The sequence below is a fragment of the Girardinichthys multiradiatus genome, chromosome 6 (assembly GCF_021462225.1).
Source record: "Girardinichthys multiradiatus isolate DD_20200921_A chromosome 6, DD_fGirMul_XY1, whole genome shotgun sequence".
Classification (NCBI taxonomy): domain Eukaryota; kingdom Metazoa; phylum Chordata; class Actinopteri; order Cyprinodontiformes; family Goodeidae; genus Girardinichthys; species Girardinichthys multiradiatus.
The window spans coordinates 44,002,835-44,027,631 of NC_061799.1; the positions used below are offsets into that span (position 1 = coordinate 44,002,835).

A 24,797-nucleotide genomic window follows, 5' to 3' on the forward strand; every position below is an offset into this window, starting at 1 on the left:
TGAAATAACCCACATCTTTCTCTCTGTGTACAAACATTCTTTATACATTACAGCTGTTACATAGAAAGGAAACAAATAGTCACATTCAAGTCATATCTGTGCTGCACAATGAGACGTTGATATTCAGCCTCTTAAGGCACCAAAAAAACCAAAATGACCCAAAACAGGTTAAATCCTTAAGATCCGCAGAACCAAAAATCCAGCAGCTTCCTGGAAGCTCAACAGAAGAGTATTCCCAAACATCTCATTTATCCCAATTTATCCTTTTTTCCACAGCAAACACTTTAATGTTAAATGAAGGTTACTATAGCAACATATTCCAGCAAATGAACAAAAACACATAACAATGATTCATAAATTACCTGGTGCATTATAAATTAAAATCAATACAATTCCGACGTCAGATTGTGCTCATTTAAAACAATCTTGGTTTCTGAACCTTGTTTCATGTTTTATATCTGTATAAAACCTGAACCACAATCAGATAGTTTGTCATTTTTACAAAGAACATAAACACCAGTTGATCTCTCTGAGTGGAGGGTTGGCTGGAACTGAGGAGATCTAATTGACCGAGGCTGTATAATAAAACGTCAAGTTGTGCTCAAACTTCACAGGAAGCCACAGGTGATCACATCTGGACAAGAAGATATAGATGGAAACCATAAACAGATTTAAATGGGACCGCCCGATTAGACAAACATGTCTGGAAGACCCTGACCCAGTTCAATCATAAAGGTGTTTTTAATCCTGCCTCTAGTGGCCATCGTCAGTATGGCGCTGATGAGATGCAGTCTTGTTTCCAACATGAACTGTCTTCTAGGATTTATAAAAAGAAAAACTAAATGTTGAAAGACCCTCACATCTAAAATGTGTTCGTTATCATTGCTTCCATGTAGAACATCATTACTAAGATGGTTTTAGAACTTGTTTTTGGTGTTCAGGTATGTGGCAGAGGGAAGAGAGAGTTAAAGTAAATCCTCTTTCAATCCTCACATTTTCTGTATCAGGACATAATAAGAAGCCAGAGAAATATGAAGCCAAAGTGGAAAAGCATCCTTGCTGCTTCCAAAGGATTTCCATTGGAAAGTAGCAGCGACAAGGTCATTTTCCAACTATTTCAGGTCCACCATTCGACAGAGAAAGATTATTCAGTAGATAAAAAATTTAAGGCAACTGTTAATCTTCCCAGGAGTGGACAAGGTCAGAACGTGCAATGCTAAGAGAAATGGAAAAATCCAGAACTCCACCTTAGGCTCTACTGGCCTCAGTCAGCAGGTTAAAGTTCATGAAAGGACAGTTAGAAAAATACTAGATACGTGTGGCTTGTTTGGACGGGATGGAGGAGAAAGACTTTTCTCTACAAAGAACATGGCTGGATCTGATTGAACCTCAACACTTCTACAACAATGTTGTTGAGACAGATGAGACCAAGGTAGTGATGCTTGGCCATAATGCAAAAAAAAACCCCACAGAATATCTGCACAAACATCTCAACCCAACTACTGAACACGGTGGAGGAGGGATGATGAATTGGGATTGTTGCATTCATTTAGTCAACCATGACTTCCTCTGTGTAACAATGTATTCAAGATTGAAGGTCATCTGACAGCTGAAGGTGGGCTCAAACTGGATCATCAACAGGACAATAATCCCAAATAGCAACAATCAAGGTGTGGTGATGGCCTAGTCAAAGTCCATCCCTCAACATGACTGAAATCAGGGGCACAAGTCCCTTTTGATTTTTGAGGGGGGCAATAAAAAGGAAAGTTTCAGAGAGTAATTCCTGGGGGGGGGGGATATAGAAACAAAGCTCTCTCCTTCTCTCCTGCTCATTTGTGACTTTCCTTGTAGGGTTGAGCCCTCAGCATGTTAAATATTGTTATAAAAAGTAAAAATGGTAGTTACAGCATTGTTCTTTATTAGTCCATATTTTATCTGTATTCAGGTTTTTCTATGCTCAACCAGCAATGGTATTAGGTGGAAGGTGGATATATTACAGCTTTGTGACTACATCTAACATAGTTTAATTGCACCCTGCTCTAATTTCCACTATAGTCCATCAAAGTAGCTTCACAAGAAATTAAAGTTCCAAAAATATAAAGGAAATACATTCAAGAATAATCCAACAACATCAAACTACTCTTCAAAAGTATAAATTTACTGTAGTGTCACTAAAACATGACCAGATGTCTGTCATTTTTCTTTACTCTGCCATTTCAACTGACCTGGTTGGCTGACAAATAGACACACACACACACACACACACACACAGGGGTATTGTCATCAGCATACACCCACTACAGAACGAAAACAACTTATATTCATAATTAATAAAAATATTACATAAAAATAAAATATTTATTGTTTCCCAAAGAAGAGGAACAATGTTTTTTATCAGGTTTTTTACCAAATAAAACTGAACAATTTTTGAAAGAAATTAGATATCTGTCAAATCAAACATCTAAGTCATATGATAACTACTAGCCTACAAAAAGAACTTAAATTAAAAATATTTATATAGACTACATTTCATAATCCGGATCTCTCCATAAAAAAATCTGATCTCCTCTCACTTAAAAAGCAAGCTGATAAAAAAAGAGGCTGATTTTGGACAAATGTCACTTTTCATGTTCCAACCTTGTTCTCGTTGAACCACTGCGGTGATTAATGACTTACTGGTTCTATACATTGGTGCACTTTCTTCATCAGGTGAGCCTATGCTCAATGAAACCGGTGGCCCCACCCATTGGAAACGGCCTGTGGACCAAACCACTTGGTGGAATGGGGGGGTCAGGATCTTTCAATAATTAAGAAACACATTTTACGTTTACAATTTAAACCACTCAAGTTGTACTTTTATTTAACATTACTATATAGATATAAGAAATGTATTTGTGTTTAGAATGTGTCCCCGAAATCAAATTTCTGCGATCCTCAAAGAGCTAAAGAAAGGTTTTTATTATGTCCTCATAGGTGAAACCTAAGAACTGAAAGAGGTTGAAATGTCCTCAGAGAAAACTGGCAGAAGCAAAAACGATCAGTTTCTGGTCTGTAACAACGTCCTCTTTAGCTCACAGTGCTTAAAGTCTGAATATGCTCCAACAAATTCCTCACTGACAACTTCTTGGCACTAAAGACGGTAACGATCCTGGAACTTTTCAGATTTTTCACTTTCTTTGTGTGTTTTTATTCAAATCTTAATGCATCAACATGACTTTGGGAGCTGCTTGGCTGCTTGTCCCAATAACATCAAGGAAAACTAAAACCAGATTAAGTTTGGACCTTAAAAAGGTGACTGATTTCAAAGAGAAATTCACCTAAGCTGAAAGCTTCCTGATGCAGCACTGAAAACACCCTGAAGTACCAGAGAATCCAGTTATGACATTATAGTTTGGGCTTATATAAGCTAAGATGTAAACTGTTCATAATGGATGATAGGTAAACAGTCACAGTGCCAACCCCTTCCTCTACATCCATCTTTATGTCTGACACAGCTGCAGAAACAAAGACACCAGAGGAATATTTCATTGAGATTGGTTTGGGGACCGGCCCCAGAGAGAATAAATAACCCCAACTTATCTAAAACACATGTGCCAACCAGAGAAGCTGCAACAAAGAGTAACTGCATGAACTTCCAGACTGTAAAGTGTGACCTGTCCCAAGTTTTAGCTCTGCTTCAAACTGACGTTACACGAATGACGACCTCTCCTGAGTCGGCATCCTGGCTGAGGTTATTTCGAGGCACCAGCCCAGGGCAGAAGGGGGCCAGACAGAGGCAGGTCCACGGCCGTGACCCGAGTTGGGTTGGATGCAGGGGCCCGCTGGGCCCCAAGGTGGCCAGAGGCAACCAAAGCGTCCTGGGGCCCAGCGAGGAGTGACCGGTGCTCGTCTCCTCCATATCCTTGGCCTTGTTGTAACTCTGAACGTCCCAGTGGAGGTTCACCGCTCGCCAGCGCATGAAGACGTTGTACACTGCTGCCCCCTCATGGACAATCAGGCCTGTTACAGTGACAGCAGAATATTACAATCGGATAAAGCAGCCTGAGTACTTATAAACATTAAAATAAGAAAATCCTGAACAGCAGCAGTGTAATGTCACACAGACAGTTTTAGAAAAATCCAGCCTTTTATTTGAGTGCATTTATTTAGTAGGGGGAAAAATCTTAGTCTGACAAATTCTTATATACTGTTAAATATTGAATTATTAATCTATTACTTTCTGTTTCCCAGTGGCATGAATATGATTTGGTACAGAAGTTAATCTTTCTTAGCCACTCTTCAAAACAGGAAAGACATGAATACATGCCATTCAGGTAACACAAAGCTGTTTTAATCTTAACTAATAAGGAACTACAAGAAAGTAAGAATATTATAAAAATTAATAACAAACAAGGTTGGACCCACATTTATGCTGTCACAGCAAGGAGGATAGCAACAGAGGTAAAAACATCTCCAAAGCTCACTGTTACAGATCTGCGGGAAAGACTGGAGTCTTGGGTTCACCGGGTCTTCATAGCAATATTAGATGCTAGAATAGGTTCCACCATCATAAACATCAACGAGTGGATTTTAGTAAAGTGTACAGAGTCGCTAACTCAGACAGCACTTAGACTGAGCTTTTTTCAGTAACAAACACTCAAGTGTGTCTGCTGTAAAACAAAATATAACTGTGAAAAAGAACCTCATGCACACTGGTAAGTAGGGTGGGCCTGTGTCTCTTCCAAGGCCCGTGGGAACCCTCTTAGAGTGTATTGCATCATGAACGTTTTGAAATAGCAGGAAAATTTAGCTTAAAATCTGATCGGCTCTCCCAGGAAACTGAAAATGGGTCGTTACTGGGTCTTTCAGAGGGATAAGGATCCAAAACATTCTAGATTCTACACAGAAATGCTTCAGCAGACACAGAATCAACCTGCTTTACTGACGATCTGAGTCCCCAGACCGAAGTCCCATAGAAATTAACACACATGGAATTATGTAGTAAACAAAAAGTGTGAAATAACTCTAAACTCTTTTATATTTTAGATTTTTCCAAATAGCCACCCTTTGCTCTGATGACTGGTTTACTCTCTTGGTGTTCTCTCCATGATCTCCATGATCTTCATCTGAAATGGTTTTCCAAAGAGTCTTGAAAGAACTTCCCAGAAGTTCATTGAGAAAAGGCTGAACGTTAATATTTCAGTCAGGGCGGCGACTTTAAGGAATCTAAAATATAACACATTTAAAGTTGTTCTACAATTTCTTGTTTGCTACGTAATTTCATGTATGTTTATTCACAGTTTTGATGCCTACGTACAATGTTAATGGTCCTGAAAATTAAAAAAACCCATTAAATGAGAAAGTGTGTCTAAAACCATTGACTCATAGTGCATATCGTTAGCCTCATAGCATTACTCAAGTCAAGCAGTTATGCTATGAGGCTAACGATATAAATACATCATGGTTATATTGCTTCATTTGCTCTATTAATGTACCTTCTTTAATTTAGTATAAAATGACAAGATATAATACACCTCTGAGCCTCTGAAGATAGAGCCTCTAGACTGACCTACGCAGACTAGATCCATGAAGCCATACATGCCGTAGCAGATCTGGAAGAGGACGTCTCGGCGCTGCCAGATGGCCTGCGGGCTGAGAGCCGACCAGAGCAGCCAGGAGATGCTGGCCACCAGGAAGAGGGAGCCCAGGAACACGGCGATGATCTGCACCTTCTCCACCAGGGTGATGGTGATGGACTGCCACTGAGGACAGGAGAGGGTCAAACAGTCAGACACTGGAGGAGCAGAAGGGCCCACAATTCCACAGATAAATGAAACATTAAATTATTACTTAAAGGTGTAGAAATAAAACTCTGCACTAGGATGCATTTACTGAACCATTTTATACATTTTTGTCTTTATTCTGTCTATTTTATTAGGATGTTATGCGATAGCGGAACACAAGGTTCAAGACATTGGAGGGCAAACGATTCATCGGTTTCCAAATGTTTTACAGACAGATCCTGAAAAGTGTTCTTTGCATATTCTTCATCCCCTTTTTACACCATACCCCTAAATATAATCTAGTGTGCTCAACTGGCTTCAAAAATAATTGCCAAGTTAGTCAACAAAGTCCTTTGTGAATAATGATTCCTTGTACCATCAGAGTGGTTCTATTGAGAATCTGCATAAAATACACACAAAACCTGCTGAAATCGACTCTGGCCAAAGTTATTAGGAGCTTCACGGCAGGACCTAAAGAGCCAGATGGGGCTCTAGAACCACAGGTCTGCAGAGCTCTGAAGATCTTAGCTGTTTCTGTGCCTGACTCACTGTCAAAGTCTAAAAGGTTGATTTCCACTCCCATCTTTGACCATGAGAGCAAACTTTAATGATCATTTTAGATAAAGTGTAGATTGTGTTTATCTGTTTGAGCTTTCTCACCTCACATTCTTCCTTCAGAAACATCAGCATCCTAACATCAAAACAGTTCAGGTAATGCATCATAAGACACTACATCCTGTCACCTCAATGTTTTCATACTTTACTCCAAGATTTCCTGACTCATCTGTAGTCTGGCCAGGCTGGTTCGGACACAACCTGTTTTATCATTTCATTTACTCAACTTAATGAGATTAAACATTAAGCATCAGAATAAACTGCTGCATAAAGCTTTATTTGTGAAGCTTGACCATGCAACAAACATTTAGACCATATAATGATCTAGTCCCAGAAAGCTGCAGCTCTAAGTGTTCATTTAAAGTTCTGCGGGTTGCAGGAAGTCATCCTGGCTCTCTACATTTCTCTCTTTCCCTCACATCTGCTGAAGAGTTAAATGAGCAAAGTCTCCTTGTTATCGATGATCTGCACATTTCAAAACAACAGTACCAACATGTTGAGATCCCATCCTAACAGCCCTCCGTCTAGGCAGCGCCCTGATAATACCTTTACCTGCCACGGTCTCTTCATGTTGATGGCGATGACCTGGAATCGGTAGCAGCAAAGCTCGCAGGTCCAGCAGCCTCGCTCGCTGATCCACTTCAGCAGACACTGCTGATGAGTGTAGCGGACCGAGCCGTCACACCGGCACGGGTTCAACAAGTCGCCCTGCAGACCCGATAAAGAAACAAAGGTAACCTGGTTAAAGGCAAAGTAAAAATCACCTTGAATGACCTAAGATGAAGGAAGACAACCAAACAGTTTAAGAACCTATGAAGTTTCACTGCTTTCCATTCAATGGAGAAACTTTTCACTGCTATAAAAGTTCAGTTTCTCCTTGTCAAACACAAAATTATGTAAAAAAGATAAAAACAAAAAAATCATAATAACTCTGTGAGCAGCTGTAATGAAGTTCAAAGTCTTTAAGGAGGCAGCATTTTCTGGCCTTAATTTGAACAAACATTGTTGGTTTAAATTGAGCCTGTAAGGAGATCCATTTTGTGTTGGGTTTGTTGTTCTGCAGAGACCTGGGCGGTCCAACGTTGACTGGATTTCAAACGTTTACACAGCCCTGTTATTACACAATCATTACAAAATGTTTCCATCTTTAATATTAATATTAAATACAGCTGCAATAACCTGGTTGCATACAGGGATACACCTCTAATTTTAGTGCTCAGGGCTTAATTTTGTCATCAAATATGGTGAATGTGATTAACCTGAAATAAAGTTCAGCTGTCCTAGGATTCCCCTGCTTCCTTTAGCTAAAGTTTGTAGAGAGATGACAGAATCAAAATGGTCCCCAGGACAACAAATGTACATCATCATTTTAAAGTGTTTTATATAGACCACTTCACACCATCAAACATAATTTGAGAAAACACAGCGACAAAAACTAAATGGTTCATCAAAATTGACAGGATAAAAACTGGTCAGAGAGGCAACCAGGAGGTCTAAAGTAACACCGAAGAAATCACACAAGTTCTGGTTTTAGATGAGACAACAATCTCCTGCATTCTCCATTTATCCAGACTAAGGAGCAGAGAAGCCTTTTCTTCCACAGAAAATACCTTTGGAAGAAAAGGCTTCTTGTAGGGAGATGAAACTGAACTTTAACTTTTGGACACAATTCTAAAAGTTCTGTTTGTCATTAAAAAACCAACACTGCCTCACCTAAAAAACACCACACCCACACTGAACTATGGTGGTGATGGCATCATACCTAATTTAATGGATCTAGACTTAAAATTTGGAGATCATTTGTGATTTTGTGGTATCCATTAGGTTGGACAACCACTGAGGGACAATGTCCTTCACGATGCTATATGATTCTACAAACAGCAGCCTTGGCTGATGACGCTCAATGGCGGATTCTGCTGCTAAAAATCAAGAAGAAAATGAAAGACTGCAAAGTGTGGGGTTTGTTAGTCGTTCATTTAGAAAAGGTTCCTAATTAATGCCTACAATCACCAAGTTTTAGGTGGAACCCTTTACAGTCATACCAGGTTAGTCTCTAAACACTAACAAAGAGACACTTTATCTTTTCGCACAGAAAACACAGAGGTCCTTGAAAGAACAAAATGTCACCAACCTTTCAACTATTGTTCCCTTTCAGCCCAGTTACTGCAGATCCCTGTAAACAAGTATCAGTAGCTCGGAGAATGGACGAATACATTTAATCTACAATAAAGTGAAGACACCCTCTATTTCTTCAAACTTTATGTTTTATAAAACAATATTACCAGCATAAACTTCTCTGAGAAATTTACCTTTGCTTTTAAAAGGAACCAACCTGATTCCTTCTATTTATTTATATTTACACTCTTTGTGCTGTTAATCGAAGCAGGATAAAAGATCTGCCTCTATCAAAGTTACAGTTTATTATTTCTGCTTTGCATCGACCAGGCCCTGGTAAACTTCGAATAAGTTTCAGGAACAGAAACTGTCTGCTTTCCAATCTATAAAACAACCGCCTAGCCAAGATTAATCTTCCATTCATTTCTGTAATCCGGCTTTCCCCATCATCAAGAAATCCTTTGTTTTCCAGCTCCAGCTCAGCTTTTTCCTCCAGCAGGTGATTTATCAAAGTAAACCCATAACTTGTCCACCAGAGGGCCTAAAATCAATGATAATTTCTCAAAGCTCCAGCAGGATGCAGCTAGGTATTAATCATCACAGCCATTTCTATTCATTTCTACTTCTTCCCTCCTGGAGGTTTTTTAGAGCAGACGTTCCAGCAGCCGTGATGAGCATATTAATAGTATATTAAAGTCAGTGGTCAGAGAGCTCATTATTCACCGAGTTGTATTAACCTTGTGGGTTTAAAAGGACCTCAGAGGCTCTTAGTTCATGCAGGTCAGTCCTCCAATGAAGGAGCGTTTGATTAAACTAATATCAGACATCATTTAGAAATGTGTCTGGATCTCAAAAAGCTGAAAGAATCAAAGAGAGGACTACCCAGCAAGACTCCAAACAGAATCTCCCCTCAAAATGCTCTGAAATGCTGCTTTCTGGACCTTTTTATGGCATCTCCAACACAAACGTACCAACAAATAAGTCAGCAGATCCTTGTTTTTCCCTGTGAACTGCTCTTGGAAGTTTAGGAAAACTTGAATACCAACCTGCTTTAAATAAAAACCCATTTTCCTTTCATGTAATAAAGTAGAATTTCTACACACAGTTATGTGATAACACTTGGGATCCATCGGGGTCAGAGTCCATTTTAAAATGCAGAAGAGGGAAGAAGGTCTTCTTCTTTGTCTAAAGCTCCTCTCACCTGCTTTTAACCTCCATGTAACATAGAAAGCAACCAGAGTCTGAAGATGGCATCTAGGTTTGTCATGTCTCTGAAGAAAACCCAGGTTAACTCCTGAGATCTCAGTTGGTGCAGCTGTTTATGTTCTGTGACAGAAAGCCGCCCTCAGGAGACAAAGTCTCCATCTTTGTCTTCTGTTGTGAAGCATTAAACCTCCTTGTTTCAGGTTGTTCAGTCAAATGTCTCGATTCACCGATTGGCTGAACCTGCCAGCTTTAATGTGAACAAAACAAAGGAGATGAAACAGGAATACAGGTCCTTCTCAAAATATTAGCATATTGTGATAAAGTTCATTATTTTCCATAATGTCATGATGAAAATTTAACATTCATATATTTTAAATTCATTGCACACTAACTGAAATATTTCAGGTCTTTTATTGTCTTAATACGGATTATTTTGGCATACAGTTCATGAAAACCCAAAATTCCTATCTCACAAAATTAGCATATTTCATCTGACCAAAAAAAGAAAAGTGTTTTTAATACAAAAAACGTCAACCTTCAAATAATCATGTACAGTTATGCACTCAATACTTGGTCGGGAATCCTTTGGCAGAAATGACTGCTTCAATGCGGCGTGGCATGGAGGCAATCAGCCTGTGGCACTGCTGAGGTCTTATGGAGGCCCAGGATGCTTCGATAGCGGCCTTTAGCTCATCCAGAGTGTTGGGTCTTGAGTCTCTCAACGTTCTCTTCACAATATCCCACAGATTCTCTATGGGGTTCAGGTCAGGAGAGTTGGCAGGCCAATTGAGCACAGTGATACCATGGTCAGTAAACCATTTACCAGTGGTTTTGGCACTGTGAGCAGGTGCCAGGTCGTGCTGAAAAATGAAATCTTCATCTCCATAAAGCTTTTCAGCAGATGGAAGCATGAAGTGCTCCAAAATCTCCTGATAGCTAGCTGCATTGACCCTGCCCTTGATAAAACACAGTGGACCAACACCAGCAGCTGACACGGCACCCCAGACCATCACTGACTGTGGGTACTTGACACTGGACTTCTGGCATTTTGGCATTTCCTTCTCCCCAGTCTTCCTCCAGACTCTGGCACCTTGATTTCCGAATGACATGCAGAATTTGCTTTCATCCGAAAAAAGTACTTTGGACAACTGAGCAACAGTCCAGTGCTGCTTCTCTGTAGCCCAGGTCAGGCGCTTCTGCCGCTGTTTCTGGTTCAAAAGTGGCTTGACCTGGGGAATGCGGCACCTGTAGCCCATTTCCTGCACACGCCTGTGCACGGTGGCTCTGGATGTTTCTACTCCAGACCCAGTCCACAGCTTCCGCAGGTCCCCCAAGGTCTGGAATCGGCCCTTCTCCACAATCTTCCTCAGGGTCCGGTCACCTCTTCTCGTTGTGCAGCGTTTTCTGCCACACTTTTTCCTTCCCACAGACTTCCCACTGAGGTGCCTTGATACAGCACTCTGGGAACAGCCTATTCGTTCAGAAATGTCTTTCTGTGTCTTACCCTCTTGCTTGAGGGTGTCAATAGTGGCCTTCTGGACAGCAGTCAGGTCGGCAGTCTTACCCATGATTGGGGTTTTGTGTGATGAACCAGGATGGGAGTTTTAAAGGCCTCAGGAATCTTTTGCAGGTGTTTAGAGTTAACTCGTTGATTCAGATGATTAGGTTCATAGATCGTTTAGAGACCCTTTTAATGATATGCTAATTTTGTGAGATAGGAATTTTGGGTTTTCATGAGCTGTATGCCAAAATCATCCGTATTAAGACAATAAAAGACCTGAAATATTTCAGTTAGTGTGCAATGAATCTAAAATATATGAATGTTAAATTTTCATCATGACATTCTGGAAAATAATGAACTTTATCACAATATGCTAATATTTTGAGAAGGACCTGTAGGTCCAACACTATTCCCACCATGGGAGAAAAGGTGGAGGTGGTGAGGTGTTCACGTGGGCAACAGACTGGACTGGAGATGCAACGATGAAGCTGTCTACTAGAAGGACCAGAGCAGACTGTGCTTCATGGGGAAGACTGTTTTAGCAAGATGTTGCATCTTCTATAATTCAGTTGTGGAGAGTCTGAACTGCTGGGGTAACAGCATCAGAGCCAGTCATTTAAAAACCTCGGCAAGCTGATGAAGGAGGCTGGTTCTGTTCTGGAAACTCTGGAGAAGATGGTGGGATTCATCATAAAATGAAGAACATAACAGACAACCCTGATAATCCTCTTCATCACACCATCAGAGTGTCTTCAGCTAGAGGCTTCTACAGATCTGCTGCAACACTGACCTCTATAGGAGATCCTTCCTGCCCACAGCCATCAGCATCTACAACATATTTTCATTTTGTATTTTCTAACTTGACCTTGGATGGACTTTATGAGTCTGACTTGGTCGTGGTTCTGAAGAACACATTTACTGTATAACTGTCCTGTTATGTCCAAGTGTATTAATAGTGTTCGTAATTACTGATAGCTTAAATATAGCCTTTAATGCCATCTTAGACTCAATTGGCTTTGCTCAAAACATTAACAAACCTACCCACCTTTGTCTTCATTCTTTGGACCTTGTGCTGACATATGGCATTGAGTGTAAAGACATATTTTCTCATAACCCTGTCCTGTCTGACCATTTTTTAATAATCTTTGAGTTTAATTTAACCGAGTACTCCACACCTGAAAGAAAATTTCATAGATCATTATCAGGCGATGCTGTAACAACCTTTAAAGAATCTGTTCCACTTTTGATTTCCTCATTATCACAGAAAAACACAGTGGAGGGCAATAATTTTGTTTCTGCCCCTTCACAAATTGATTATTTTGTTCATAGTGTTACTTCATCATTGCGTGATGCATTAGACAATGCAGCCCCCTTGAAAAAGAAGGTAATCCTTCATAGGAGGCTAGCTCCTTGGTTTAATTCAGATCTACTTTAAAGCACAATGTTAGAAAATTGGAGAGAAAATGGCGCTCTACACACCTAGAGGATTCCTACTTAATCTGGAAAAATAGCCTACTGTTGTATAAAAAGACACTTCACCAAGCTAGAACAACTTATTTCTCATCATTAATAGAAGAGAACAAGAATAATCCTAAGTTTCTCTTTAGTACAGTTGCTAAACTTACACAGAGTCATAGCTCTGTTGAGCCATCCATTCCCTTAGCTCTCAACATTCATGACTTTATGGGATTCTTCTTAAATAAAAATTGATTCTATTAAAAATAAAATCTTTGACATACTCCTGAAGATGATTACTTCATTCTCAGCAAGTGAGACAACATTGGAAATAACTGCAGAACCTGATCTGTGTTTGGACTGTTTTGATCCTGTGAAGCTTCCTGAGTTATCAGAAATATTAGCTTCATCTAAACCTTCAACTTGTATGTTAGACCCAATCCCAACCAAATTATTTAAGGAAGTGTTCCCTCTGATTACCAGCCCCATTTTAGATATGATTAATCTATCTTTAGTAAATGGATCAGAACCACAGGCTTTTAAGTTAGCTGTAATTAAACCTTTACTTAAGAAACCTTCGCTTGATTGAGATGATTTAATAAATTACAGACCTATATCCAATCTTCCATTCTTATCTAAAATTCTTGAGTAAATAGTTGCTAATCAAATGTGTGAACATTTATACAACAATGACCTGTTTGAAGAGTTTCAGTCAGGTTTCAGAGATCATCATAGCACTGAAACAGCTCTGCTGAAAGTCATTAATGATATTCATATGGCCTCAGATAATGGACTTGTGTCTGTTCTGGTTCTGTTAGATCTCAGTGCTGCATTTGATACAGTCGACCATAATATTCTCTTAGAAAGGCTGGAATATGCTGTAGGGATCAGGGGAACAGTGCTAGGCTGGTTTAAATCTTATTTGTCTGACAGATTCCAGTTTGTTCATGTAAATGATAAATCATCTTTAAACTCCAGGGTTAATTGTGGAGTACCACAGGGTTCAGTACTTGGGCCAATTCTCTTTACTATATATATGCTTCCAATAGGTCAAATTATCAGACAGCATAGAATAAATTTGGATAGGTAAAGCTGAGTATCATCAACGGAACAGTGAAAATTTATCTTATGCTGCCTGATAACTTTACCTATTGGAAGCATGTCCATTATCTGAGGCCATAAGAATATCATTAGTGACAGTCTATAAAAAAAAACTGCTTAGTTGATCACTTAACCTGGATGGCATTAAATTGACCTCTGATAATAAAGTAAAAAACCTTGGTGTTAACTTTGACTAGGACATGTCATTTAAATCCCATATTAAACAGGTTTCTAGGATTTCCTTCTTTCATCTCCAGAACATTGCCAAAATTAGAAATATCCTGTCCAGGAGTGACGCTGAAAAACTAGTCCATGCATTTGTTACTTCAAGGCTGGACTATTGTAATTCTTTACTATCAGGATGTCCACAAAATGCAGTTAAAAGCCTTCAGCTGATTCAAAATGCTGCAGCAAGAGTTCTGATGAAAATTAAAAAGAGAGATCATATTTCTCCTATTTTAGCTTCCCTTCATTGGCTCCCTGTTAAATCCAGAATAGAATTTAAAACTTTCCTCCTCACATATAAAGCTTTTAATGATCTAGCTCCATCATACATCAGAGATCTTATTGGTCCATATGTTCCTAACAGAGCACTTTGTTCTCAGACTGCAGGTTTACTGGTGGTTCCTAGAGTCTCTAGAAGTAGAATGGGAGGTAGATCCTTTAGTTATCAGGCTCCTCTCCTGTGGAACCAGCTCCCAGTTTTAGTCCGTGAGGCAGACACCCTGTCTACTTTTAAGGCTAGGCTTAAAACTTTCCTTTTTGATAAAGCTTATAGTTAGAGTTGCTTAGGTTATCCTGAGCTATCTTCCTTATTTTTACCTCCGCCTTCCTCGCTCCCTGTTGGATGGAGTAAGGGGGAGTCAGGTTTAGCCTAATACCGGCTCAGTTATGGTTGAGGTCCAAACACACCCTCCATTTCTGCTGCCTGTATGACTCCTTCTCTTTTCCAATGGTTATGGTCAATCTGACAGAGAGAGGTATCCCAATCGTTGTGGTTTTTAGTATAACAATGACCATCATTGGGCTCTAGATGGACAAACTATCTACTTTTAAGGCTAGGCTTAAAACTGTTCTTTTTGATAAAGCTTATAGTTAGAGTGGCTTAGGTTATCCTGAGTTATCTCTATAGTTATGCTGCTATAGGCTTAGGCTGCTGGAGGACATAATGACCACTTTCACCCTCTTCGCTACATTCTCACACTACTCTCCAATTTTACATTATTTGCTGTTATTTCAGCTTTTAACTTTATGTTCTCTCTTTTCTCTTCCTAGAAGCTACACCTGGCCTGGCTCTGTGTCTACCTGTGACACCTTTCTGGTGAGGGGAATCGTCCGAGCTTCTGCTGGCAACAACTTATTAATCACCTTCTACAGATGATCCATATAGCCCTGTCTTTCAGTGTTTAACCCTTTCTCTCTCCTAGACATGGCTACTGACTGAGCTTCTACTGTAACTAACTCTATGTTCTCTCTTTCAGACTCTAACCTTGAAAACTGGCTCAGAGTTTATCTGTTCTTTCTTTCTAGGTGAAACGACTAAAGGAGCTACATCCATTAACATTTACTTTTCCTTCCCATAGAAAGTACTCCTGGCTCAGTGCTTCTTTGTTCTCTTTGTGTCTCTGCTCTGTTCTCTCAAACCCCCAGTCGGTCGTGGCAGATGGCCGCTCACACTGAGCCTGGTTCTGGTTCTGCTGGAGGTTTCTTCCTGTTAAAAGGGAGTTTTTCCTCTCCACTGTCGCTACATGCATGCTCAGTATGAGGGATTGCTGCAAAGTCAACACCAGTGACTGTCCACTGTCTCTACATGCTCATCTAGGAGGAGTGAATGCTGCAAGTCACTGACTGGATGCAATCTGCTGGGTTTCCTTAGACAGAAAAACTTTTTATCCAATTTGAATAAATAACTGAATCTGACTGCACTGTTCAATGGTTACGATTAATTGGAATGTATGTACTTGACTTTTGTGAAGTGCCTTGAGACAACATGAGTTGTGAATTGGCGCTATATAAATAAATTGAATTGAATTACAACAAGTGAACTGATGAGTGAGATAATGAGTCTTATTCTGAGAGATGCCATATTTAGGACGGTACCAGACAGTAACTTCTGGTATTTTCGGTGATGAAATACATCCCAACAAATGTTAAAGCAAATAAAAAAGGCAGCAACACATAACTGGGTTCTTACAAGGTACTTTCCCAGATCTTAGGGGGTAATTTGTAGAACTTGGCTAGAACTCAGAGTACTTTCCTAAAACTTTCCAGGTATCTTCGGGTACTTTCATAAAACTTGTTTTTTGCTAGTTTTTCATAATTTTCTTTAAGTATATTTCTGAAACTTTCGCTTTGTACTTTTCAAGAACTTCCTTTCCTGGACCTTGTCACAGCTTTGCTCAGAATTTTGCTTCTGGTATTGTCCTGGTATTAACCGGGTCTCTTCCTGGAAGAAAAACGTATATCCTCAAACTTTCTTTTAACAACTTTCCTCGCCCATACTTCTGGTACTCACCTAGACTAATCATTTCAGAACTTTTCCTAAACTCACTTTTCAGGATTTTCCTGGGATTTACAGCGTTACCTTCCAGGAGCTTCCAGGATACATTTTTAAAACATATTTTATAGCACTTACAGGGTACTTTAAGATGTTATTGCAGTGTGACCAGTAACACCGTTAGTACCCTGTAAGTTCCAGGGAAATATAATGAAAAGATGCTTTATGTTCTTGAAAGACCAGGATGTATTTTTTTTTTTGCTACTCACAAAAAATTATTGATGTAATTATTCCATAGGAGGGAAAAATATCAAAATCTGTCCCTGTTATACCTCATTATAGCTTTCAATGCTGATGTTAAACTCTTTTTACAGAGCAATATAACCAGTTTCGTATCAAAGAGAAAACATCTTAAAAAGCTCATTTTATAATAATAAAAAAGACAATTTTGGGTTTTTGTGACATTGGTATTCATATTAATACTGCATTTTTATCAATATATAGGTTTGTCACAAGAACTTTATTTCTGGGATTGTAAAGTGAAAGTTGTCTCAAGTTCACCTACGGTTGAATTCATTAAAAATCGTCAAACGATGCAACTTTAGGGAGCCGGAAAAAGTATGAAACTGTGAATTTTAGCGGAAATTTGTAAAGAAAACAAAACTGCCAGCTGCTTGGCTCCATTCACCATTTCTGATGATAAACATCTCAGTCAGACATCAAGAGACATTAAATATTAATGTGTCATATAATTTTTAGCAGCCTTTTTGATAACTAGTAAGCTTTCCACAGGCTTTAGGTCTTGCATCACAATCAAATATCGGTCTGGACCCGGAGGCAGAGTTATTAGATTTGATCTGCTAATAGGCTGCAGCCCACGTTTAAAGGACAGGATATTCACTTAGGCGTTTACTGTCCGGACTCCTGTTTCCTTTAAGCTCTGGCCGCGATGAATCGTCCCTCATCAGGGGCCTCTGCTGTCACGAGCCAAACAGGCCTGCAGAGTCTCAAATTTCAGAGAAGCCTGGACAGAGAGTCCATTTGTCCCTGCAGGTCCACATCTGTCCATCCGCTTTCAGGAAGACCTGCAGACAAATTGGTTGTATCGCTTGAGGATAAAATTTTAACCTGATTATGGTTAGGTCATTGTTCTGCACCTGTGATGTGACAGATATAGGGCAGCATGTTTCATTTAAACCATATTTAAACAACACATTTTATTATTTTATGGCCAATTTTATGACAATATATGTCTTAGTTTGTCTTTTTGCCATTTTGGTTGTTTTTCAAAGATTGGAAATCAATTATAATTATAAAAATGAAGCCTGGTGTAATTTTTAATGTGATAATAACGTTTTGGAATATTATTCCTCTGAAAGACTCAAACGAACGTAACTGTTTGTTTCAAATGTCCCAGTTTATGATGCCATGCACTAATGGGGTTCTCTGGGCCCACAGCATCATGGATCCTTCTCTATACCTAACTATGGATATAGGAAATGAACTGTTTCCAAATATTCATCCTCTGCTTCACACCATGATCATCTGGAGTGTTTGTTACTGAAAAGCTCAGTCTTAGTCACATCGGATCATAGAACACGGTTCTAGTTAAAATGGAAAAACAGTTTAAATCTGTGCTGGTAGAACAGAACAGGATTTTTCTCTTGGCACATCACCCAACAACAGTTGGCCTGTAGATAGAGTCTAAAGGCTGTCATGGAGACTTGGTGATCCCAAAATGGCGCTCTTTGCTGCAGTCCCCCAGCAGGGTCTTTGTCCAGCCCTGCGTTAACATGTTTCTTTGTTCTCGCTGTAGATATGGACCAGTTTATCAACACAGATCTGCCTCACTTCAAGATTTTCTTGTCTTTTGAAGACTTGCAAGGAAGAAGAGGCCCATGTTTCACGTCGTGTTTAAACAGGAAGTCATGGATTACTCATCGTTGCTGGTTCCTTTTTCCTTTGATCAACTCTAAAAGTATAAATGAAGAAGAATACCACGGTTACATTTATTCACTAGGAACTGTTGGGATGCCAATAACTGTGGAACCAGTGATTCTTTTTGATTATGTGATAAAATTCTGATTTTAATAAGGCTTTTTAAACATCTTTACCAGGATGCTGATGAGATGATTCTGAAAAATGTTTTGTATGATAATCCAAACTTTATTACATCATTTTGTTTTCTAATAGTATTTAAAGTTGGAAGTGTAACAGTTTCATGTTTTATTTGAAAAACATTTGGATCCCCCTTAAACAATAAAATTAGAGTACTGCTTGTAGGATCAGTTTGGTTCCACAGAGCGTTTTACCGACTTATTCTACCATTGTTGAATCACATATACAGACACTCACCTTATTAACATACAGTGTTACAGAAGTATTCAACCCCCCCCAAAAATCCTAACATTTTAACAGGTTTTCTTCCTGGATTTAGCTCCAACCATATTCTCCTCAACATTCCCACAGCATCATGCGGCCACCTCCATGTTTCACAGTGGGATGGTGTGTCCACAGTGTTAAGTTTTCCAACACACTTTGCATATTGCATGTGGGCCAAAACATTTAGTCTTGGTCTGATCTAACCTGAGCACCGTCTTCCACATGTTTGCTGTATCCCTTACACGCCTTTTAGCAAACCGGAACTATGACTCGTTCTGGTTTTCTTTCAACAATTCAACAATCTTGCCACTCTTCCAGTCTGTTAAGACACTCTTACCCGAGCTGTAGATCTCTGGTGCTCCCCCAAGGTTACCATGGGTCTCTCTGCTTCTTCTCTAGGTAATGTTTAGGGGTACGGCCATATCTTCCAAAGTTAATCTGTTTTAATGCTCTGTTTTATAACCCAACTCTGCTTTAAACTTCTCTTCATTATGCAGCTTGTTCACTAATGTTCTCATTTTTTTTTTTACGTGTCAAAAAATATGCTCAGAATTACGTACCAGTTTATGTTGGTCTAAAATATATATTTAATTTTCTGGTAATGTGACAAAATGCGAAAAAAAAAAGTTCAAAAAGGTTAGAGACTTTTGCAAGGTTCTGTAAAAGATGGACTAATTAAAGGTTTGATTCTGTTACAACCTCCTCCAAGACACTTTAACGCAGCATGTTAACAGATTAAGAGTTGTTTTATTATTGTTATAAAAAAATGTGTTGCAGTACAGTTTTTAACGTACTTCTGGGGTGTTTGAGCTGAGTTTTTGATGTCAGAGGGGACTTCAGATCCATGGTTATTCTACCCTTTTCTCTGCATTATTAATAAAGCCGTCACACCAACAGATTTCTACCATGAAATGTTTCAGATTCATGCTGCCTCTGATCACAGCTGTAAGCTCTCAGCACATCTCAAAGTCATCCAATCAGCATGAGAAGCAGCCACTCAGCAGCTTTACATCATTGTAATTAGACGGGTTGCTGCCGTCAGCCAATCAGAGGGCATCATGCTCACCTTCAGTTTAACTTCCAGCACAGAACCGCAGTTTGTGATCTTAACGGGTCGGCTGGTGACAGGTGTGATGTGCAAACAGAAACAGGCACCAGAACCAGCCTACCTGTTCTGCACCCTGGAAGCAGATCCTGCAGCTCGGAGTTGGGATGCATGTTTCGCTGCTGCAGGTTGAATGCATCGCCTGCTCTTTGTCAGACCTGCCCCCCACCGCCCCCTCCTCGCTGGAAGTATTCCCTCCGTTGTCCTCCTCGCTGAATTTCTCGGCGTCAGCCACACATGCACGGCCCTCTACCTCCTCTCCTGACTGCGGTTCCTTCTGACCGTCGGGCTGCGGACGTCCTTGGGAGCCGAGCGACCCGCTCTCCTCCCAGGTGTGGCGTTGGTTAAAGGTCGGAGCTGCCTTCGCCTCCCCGCATGCCGGTCCCGCATCTCCCTCCTCTGCGTTCATAATAAAATGCAAAGTCAAAATAAAATTGCATAGATGCCTCTCCACTTAGGCTCACACAGGATCCACCTCCACTACGACGCAGGGACGTGATGAATGCCTCCTCGGTTCGGTTCTCCTAAAGCCGAACCTACAGCGCGGTCCGCTCGCAGAGCTGCACATCAGCAGCCGGAAGCTCCTGATGCTGGGACCGCCTGATGCGCTCCAGAGAGCAGCGGAGCAGCTCCATGTTCCTCCGTGGATCAGACCCCCGTCCTCCCACTCCTCTTCCTCAGAGCAGAAGCTGGAAAATAAAAATCTGAATGAAGTCTCCTGATATGTCCGGCTCCTCCTCACCCTGCTGAGAAGCAGAAGAAAAACCCTCCCCAAGTCAGCTGTAAGTTCAGTGAAGAACTCTGAGCTCTCAGGAAGCAGCAAAGAGCATTTCTCAGTGGAAAGGACCAATCAATCACATTATCATCCCATTAATATGATGGAGGAGACGAGTTTCCAGAGGCAAACAGATGTACTCTGACTGAAACCGGCTGTAGGAGGAATAAGCTGCCTCCTGATCCCAGCAGCAGCATCAGGACCAGGAGGAAGAGGATGCTCCAGGTCAGTCAGTCTGCCAGAGAATATTTAATGTGGTGAAACGTGGCAACCTGCTGCATTTCTCCTCTTCCTCCTGGTCTTAAAGGAGTCACCTGCTGCCGCACAGATGCTGTCATCATCATCATCATCATCAGGAGGGGCAGATCAGACATCTAAACATCAACAAGAAGACAGAGGAGAATCTAAAACATGAATAATTAAATGGAGAACATATTACGATCATAAATCCACGGGTTTCTGGAAGTCATTGAGATATTTCAGCAATCTGAAGAGTCCTTCTGTCCCACAGACTGTGACTGTGTTCAGGAAAGTAATGGAGGGTTATTTACACCATGAAGGCTGAAACCCATTCCAAACAGGTTCTATTACAGAGCACTATTAGATTCAAGAGGTTTCCCTTCGGTTCCTGCACATTTTATAGGTCAAAACTGAGTTCTGTCATTTTTTAGAGAATTCTGGAAAGTTCTGAGAGAGTTCTGGAAAGTTAAGACATTTAAACATAAAGGCTTCTAGAAACACTGCAAGGACGGGCAGACAGCAAATAATGGACGTCTCATCTCATGTAGCTTTTGTGAACGCTATAAATAAAGATCTAAAGCTGGATGGATGGACACATAATATGCAAACCTGTATGGAAATGGAGAAGTCTGGAAATGCAACTATTTTTCCACACAAGAGAAAGCACCATCAATCTAATTAGCAGACTGATTTCTATAAAAGAGGGACAGATGTGATGAAATCATTGACCTTTTCAAATCCACCAAAACAGCCTCACCTAAAAGAAACAGCTGCTGGATCATCAGAACGTCTACATTAGAGGTCCAGTTGCAGTGAAGAAGCTTCCAGTAAACACCAGGACAGACTCCTCCTAAGAAGTTCGCTCTGCTGCCAGTGCAGAGCTTGCTCAGCGCTGGCAGCAGGTGGGTTTGATTGCATCTCCACACACAATGACTTACAGAAAGCTCTTAAACGACGAGTTGGGCAGCAAAGAAGCAGCTTCTGTCCAACAACAGCAGAAGACGGAGGAAAACATCTTTCCTCTGATTAATTCTCCTCCTGATTCTTTAGAAAATCTGCAGAAGAACAGGTGAGGACCACCATTAGTCCCATGTGGTATCTCTGCAGTGAAGCTTCCTGATCCAACCCCTGAGTGGGGGGACTTCTCCTCCAAATGAGTGGGCTTCCCCCCAGTTCTGCTCCATGACCACATCCATGAATAAAGAGTGAGAAGAAAACATCTTTCAAGTTCAACTTCTTCCTACAATCCAGAAACAATTTGGTGATGATCAGTGGGTTGTCCGGCATGATGGAGAAGCATGTCACGAGGTGAAATCACACAAGTTCACAATTATGTGTGAGGAACAGCTAATGACATCAGAACGACTTGAAATTATCCATCTTAAGATCTAAGCAGATCCTTCCTGAACCAGAAGCGCTTCTGTTTGTAGTCTGGGTCCAGTTCCCAGCAGAGAGGTTCTTGCTCTGCTTTCAGCTCTGACAACAAGACTCTATGCCCCCCCGCCCCCAGTTAAATAAATGTTCTCCGCTTCATCCGGGACCGGGTCGTGGGGGCAGCAGACTCAGCAGAGACGCCCAGACGTCCCTCTCCCCAGACACCTCCTCCAGTTCCTCCAGGGGGAACCCAAGGCGTTCCCAGGCCAACCGAGAGACATAGTCCCTCCAGCGTGTCCTGGGTCGTCCTCTGGGCCTCCTCCCGGTGGGACGTGCCTGGAACACCTCCCGAGGAAGACGTCCAGGAGGCATCCGGTATAGATGCCCGAGCCACCTCAACTGGCTCCTCTCGATGTGGAGCAGCAGCGGCTCTACTCCGAGCTCCTCCCGGATGGCCGAGCTCCTCACCCTATCTCTAAGGGAGTGCCAGGCCACCCTAGAGAGGAAGCTCATTTCAGCCGCTTGTATCCGGGATCTCGTTCTTTCGGTCATGACCCAAAGTTCATGGCCATAGGTGAGGGTAGGAACGTAGGCCCACCGGTAAATCGAGAGCTTTGCTTTTCGGCTCAGCTCTCTCTTCACCACAACGGACCGGCACAGCGACCCCATTACTGCAGCAGCAGCACCGATCCGTCTGTCGAACTCCCGCTCTGTTCTTCCCTCACTCCTGAACAAGACCCCGAGATACTTGAACTCCTCCACTTGAGGCAGGAACTCCCCTCCAACCTGAAGAGGACAAGCCACCCTTAGAGGATAAATAAATGTTGATTTGGATATTTTCTGTATTTACTTGGTGAGCTTCAGCCTTTCAGTCAGAAGCATAGAGCTGCCACCCCAACCAAATAAAAACAGAGCTATATCACGGTGTAACGTGCAAACTTTATTGAACTAATATAATCTTCATATTTTTTTACAATATGCTGTGTTATGTTGTTGCAATACATTTATTTATCATGAGAAAACAGAAACCTTAATAATTTATAGTCCAAACGTCAAAAAGATGTTAGAATGTAAAACATTTGCTGTTCAGAAACAGCATCGGTCTCTACATCCATCCAGTTTCCAGACGGCTTCGGATCGTCATAGAGCCCACATAACACATTAACTTTGGCTGATTCTGGGTTAATTTTGTCCTGCTCAGCTCGGTATGGGTCCAGATGTTTCAACCCCTCTGAATGCAGTTCTGGTGGCGCAGTTTGCATCCATGGAGCTTCTCGTACCCCTCCAGCTGATCGATGAGAAATGCTGCCAGCCCAATCGGATCCGACTCTTTCTTCCTCCTGTACAGAACCACGTGTTTTAAGGTCCTTTTCAGTGGTCACGTGATTATCACAAAGGTATCCAAGCTGCTCAGTACCAGTGAAACATCTCCATGGCTCAATCCAAGCATGAAACCGAACTTCATCAGTTGCTCAACCACTTCTCTGCACGTCATCATAAAGCAAACATGTTCCAACGATGAAAGATTTCACGCTTTTTTGTTCTAAAATATCAGTTTCATGTTTGTACAATACATTCACATCGGAAGAGCCTGAAAAGTGTTTCGTTATAACGTGATAAATATACTGTAATAAAATACTGCTAGAATAATTGAGTTTTCATGCTATGTGATATTTGGACCGGGTTTACAGAACCAAAGTAGCATTAGTAAAATCATCTAAATGAAACCTGATCATCATTTTATTCTTTTGGTCTTTTTTGAACCTTGTTTAATCTTGAGGCTGAGATCTTACTGCTTTTGATTGAGAAAGTAAAAGCTAAAGTTTACTGGATCTCGATGATAAATGAGCAAATTCTACCCAAACAAAGGTTTAAAAGACGGGTCAGAACAAATAACTTGAAGACAAACTGCTGAGAGCATCAGGAACAAACTTGTTCTTCCTCCAAATGATGCAGAGAATTCCAAACTGTTCCTCTCAAAGGGAAGCAAGTCGGAAGACTGTTTAAGAGGAGACTGAGATGATGTTAATCACATTTCGTTCACTGATGTGGAAACAAGCAACGAGTCTGCAGCACGTAGGAGATTCTACGTCATTCTTCATGTCAGAGTTCAGAGCGGATCTCAAAGGCTTCAGGAAAGAAACAAAAACTCCAGAAACGTCGCTTTATTTTACTGGGATTTTATGTGATGGGAAAACAAGCACCAGCGTGATGAGAAAGCAAACTGGGTCATGGTTTTCAATTTATTTTACAAACAGAAATCTGAAAAGTGTGGAAGTCATTTATACTTAGTCCCCTTTACTCAGATACCCCTCAGTATAATCTAATGCAACTACCTGCCTTCAGAGGGTAATTCAACTTCAGTAGAAATGCTGCTGTTCTGTGAAGAACTCAGAGGTCTGATGGAGAACAAACAGCATCATGATGTTTAGGTGAACTCTTATTTAACCTATTTTTATTTTATGTCACTGCTGTAATTAATATTCATGGCATATACTGCCATGTTTTAAGAATATCGCTTTTAATTTGGATTATTTCCGTCATCTTTCTCCATATAAAATATCTCCAGTGTTTCCTCGTCAATCTAATCGCATTTCCACAGGTCCTCATCCTCTATAATTGATTAATTTCTGTCTTTTCTTCGCTGTTTTATTACCAATAATTACTTG

The 24,797-nt window shown here is 40.7% G+C and overlaps 1 protein-coding gene across 1 annotated transcript; it reads right to left on the reverse strand.

Moving 5' to 3' along the window:
• Positions 1–26: 26 nt before the first annotated feature.
• marchf11 (membrane-associated ring finger (C3HC4) 11) lies at positions 27–22,367 on the reverse strand. Its single transcript, XM_047367215.1, has 4 exons — positions 19,804–22,367; positions 6,930–7,085; positions 5,549–5,741; positions 27–3,999 (listed from the first exon to the last, which is right to left on the reverse strand). The coding sequence occupies exons 1-4, from the start codon at positions 20,146–20,148 to the stop codon at positions 3,677–3,679; spliced, it is 1,017 nt and encodes a 338-aa protein (XP_047223171.1). The 5' UTR covers positions 20,149–22,367; the 3' UTR covers positions 27–3,676.
• Positions 22,368–24,797: the final 2,430 nt, after the last annotated feature.